The 3,095-nt window shown below is 39.5% G+C and overlaps 1 protein-coding gene across 1 annotated transcript; it reads left to right on the top strand.

Moving 5' to 3' along the window:
* Positions 1 to 2,239: 2,239 nt before the first annotated feature.
* SARC_13777 (hypothetical protein) lies at positions 2,240 to 2,825 on the top strand (the record flags this gene model as incomplete). Its single annotated transcript, XM_014292091.1, has 1 exon — positions 2,240 to 2,825. A coding segment is annotated over one exon (586 nt), but the record flags the coding sequence as incomplete, so codon positions are not given.
* Positions 2,826 to 3,095: the final 270 nt, after the last annotated feature.

Genomic DNA, 3,095 nt, shown 5'->3' with positions numbered 1-3,095 from the left:
AAAAGCTAGAATTTAGGACAACCTGGTTTTGATTCCTCCTAGCCAGCCAACTAGATGTGCCCGTCTATGCCTTAAATGGGATGGGGAGCTAGGTACCAAGTGATGAGGGTTAGGTGCAGATATATACTGCACCAGCTTGGTGTTTTGATTTTAATTTTAATTTTCTTAAGTTGGACTTAGAGATATTTTATTGGTTATTTTGAGTAGACAATTGTTTCGAGGCGTGAAATGTATAATATGCGTCCAATGAAATGATATCTAGTCTTAGTAACTAAAACATAAATAAATCTAGACCGAAGTAGTGAGTGATTAGAGCGGAGCATATAGACAATAGTCTCAGTCTAAAATCCACTATTTTTTTTGCTCACTGCCAAGGGCTGAAGCTAAACTTATTTTCAACATTTTCCATTGCAACTTTTTAACGTATAGTCTTATTAACGTAAACGTCTTGATATCGTATAGTCGGCCTTGAGGAGACCGACTTTTACAATTTTTATATATAATATGCAATCGATATTATGACGAAAGAAAATAATAAGGCAGCGAATGTAGCTAAGGCTGCAAAAGTAAATTAGTTTACTGAAGGCGATGAAAAGCTGAAAACACCCCCGGCATCATCAGTGGACTCTGACGTAACAGAGATCACACCGTGACAAACAGTACCAATTCTGACTAAACAAAAATGTAAGAAGTAGGCTGACTCGGGTATAGGTGCATCCGGAGGTAATGTGAATACAGAGCCACAGAACGAAGAAGGCGAGATCTCGAAAGGGAAAAGCCGAGAAAACGCATTCATCGGACAACTCAACTTTAGAGGAAGTGCGACATGCACTGGAATCAGATGTACCATCTCCACCAGTGGATACGCGCAAAGCGCGTAGGCGAGATCCTACTTATCACATGATAGCAAGGGATAGGAGAGCCTTCCTGAAGGACTACCAACCAATGGTTCATGATATGAGACCTACTAAGCAGCGGAAGAAAAAGCAAGCCGCAGCGAAGGATCAAAGTCAGGATGAATCAGGGGAGGATGACTCGGAGTATGATCCACCAGCACCGTTGGATCAACCCCAAATCAACGTATACGAAGAACTACTGTGATTCGTGGATATAGGTCCGGATGATGTGGACCAGTCATTTCACCGTCAGGACGACGATTCGGACAGCAAGATTGTCTCACAATTCCTGCGTATACCCAAAACACCACTCCGACCGGCTTGGCGACAGAACTTTGATCTGGGAAATCCATACCAGGCACAGATTGATTTTCAGGAGGAGATTCAACGAGAGTTGGTCCTGTAAGATTCGGTCTAATAAAGGCGATACTAATGCCTTAGAATAAATAAACGCGTAGGTGAATTCTATATATCGTGTAAATATCGATATAAATAAACGAAATGAGACGTTTAATAAAGTTAGGTTTGCCTCGTGAAAACAGCAATACTCTGAGGGATTGTGAGGCTGAGACATTGCCTATATATAATCTTCTCAGTACTGTTTCTGCCGAAGGGATTTTATTTAGTGTTCCGTTGTCGCTCTATTCTGGGGCGAATCCGATCGACTCATAAAATCCTATTTTTAGAAAAAATAAATAAAAATAAAAATACTCTTGATGTCTTTAGTTATTGTCTTAACCAATAACTTGCCACTATCAAGAGTGCCAGCGACTATGAGAGCCATACCATATGTTCATACATTGTATGATACATACTTGCCATTTTTGAAATAAATAACATTATCCCTATCAAGAATTACCGACTTAGCCTTCATCAGACTGGCACATATGGTTGGTTTATCAGAGGATCTACTAGGTAACGTTAATAGTCCCTAGAAACCTATATTCGGTTGAGCCATCTCGCTACAGAAGTATTCAGATATAAATAAAATTGGAAAGTAAATAAAGCTTTATTAATAGAACTAGGCCAACTCTTTTATGTTTGGTATTTTACTGAGGCCTTTTAATGGCCTCATCCAAATATCTGATATGTTAAATGGAAAAGGTTTAATTAATAAAACAATTAAAAACCCTTTTAGGAAGCTTAAGCTCCTCGTGCTATTAAGAGCACATTTAGGAGACTTAAGTTCCTCGTACTATTAAGAGTACATTTAGGAAACTTAAGTTCCTCGTACTATTAAGAGTACGTTTATAATTTGCGTACTGCTTAAGAGTACGTTTATACATAGAGTCAGAGTCTAATGTGGAGGCCCGGCTTATTACAGTCCGACAGCGGGCCAATAGGGTATGGTTATTTCGAAATACGTATGGAACGTTCTTCCCGGACGTATTGAAGACCAAACCAGGTACCATCTCACCGAGGTATGTTATGTATGCAGCGGTAAGAACGTTTGGGTACGATTTGTTTAAGGATAATAAATATTACAATCGGCTAAAATCAATGAAACCTGACGACGGTAAGCAAGCACACAAACCTTTCCGTCAGTTTCAAAAAAAAATAATACTGCCGGAGGTATTCGGAACGAGGAGAGATGGAAGCTTTGCATACTTGATTTGGTACGCAATTCGGGATCTTCTGGCAGGTCTTCCCGATTTGATATCAAACCATTTGGCACTCTATCAAGCCATATTGGCGTTCGAGATGTTGTCAGACAATGGAGAGGCAAGCAGAATCAGATCTTTATCACCCGAAAATCAACTCTCACCCGGATTGGACGCAAGAGTAATGTCGCGAATGACATCTGAACAAGAGTCTAATCCAAATCCATTACCGGAAGTATATCCACAGAGTGCTCCAGAACTATTTCAGAAGGACAAACCGGCCGAAGAGTGTAAAATTTGGTCTATTAAGACGATACTAATGCCTTAGAATAAATAAACGCGTAGGTAAATTCTAAGTATCGTGTAAATATCAAAGTAAATAAACGAAATGAGACTTTTAGTAAAGCTAGATTTGCCTCGTGAAAACAGCAATACTCTGAGGGATTGTGAGGCTGAGATATTGCCTATATATAATCCTCTCAGTACTGTTTCCGCCGAAGGGATTTTAATTAGTGTTTCGTTGTCGCTCTATTAGAAACTATGGTATGTTTCATTGGGGCGAATCCGAGAGACTCATAAAATCCTATCTTTAGAAAAA

Source organism: Sphaeroforma arctica (assembly GCF_001186125.1).
Source record: "Sphaeroforma arctica JP610 unplaced genomic scaffold supercont1.3728, whole genome shotgun sequence".
In the NCBI taxonomy this organism is placed as follows: domain Eukaryota; class Ichthyosporea; order Ichthyophonida; genus Sphaeroforma; species Sphaeroforma arctica.
Note: the sequence above shows the minus strand (reverse complement) of the source record. Positions and strands in the feature narration are given on the sequence as shown.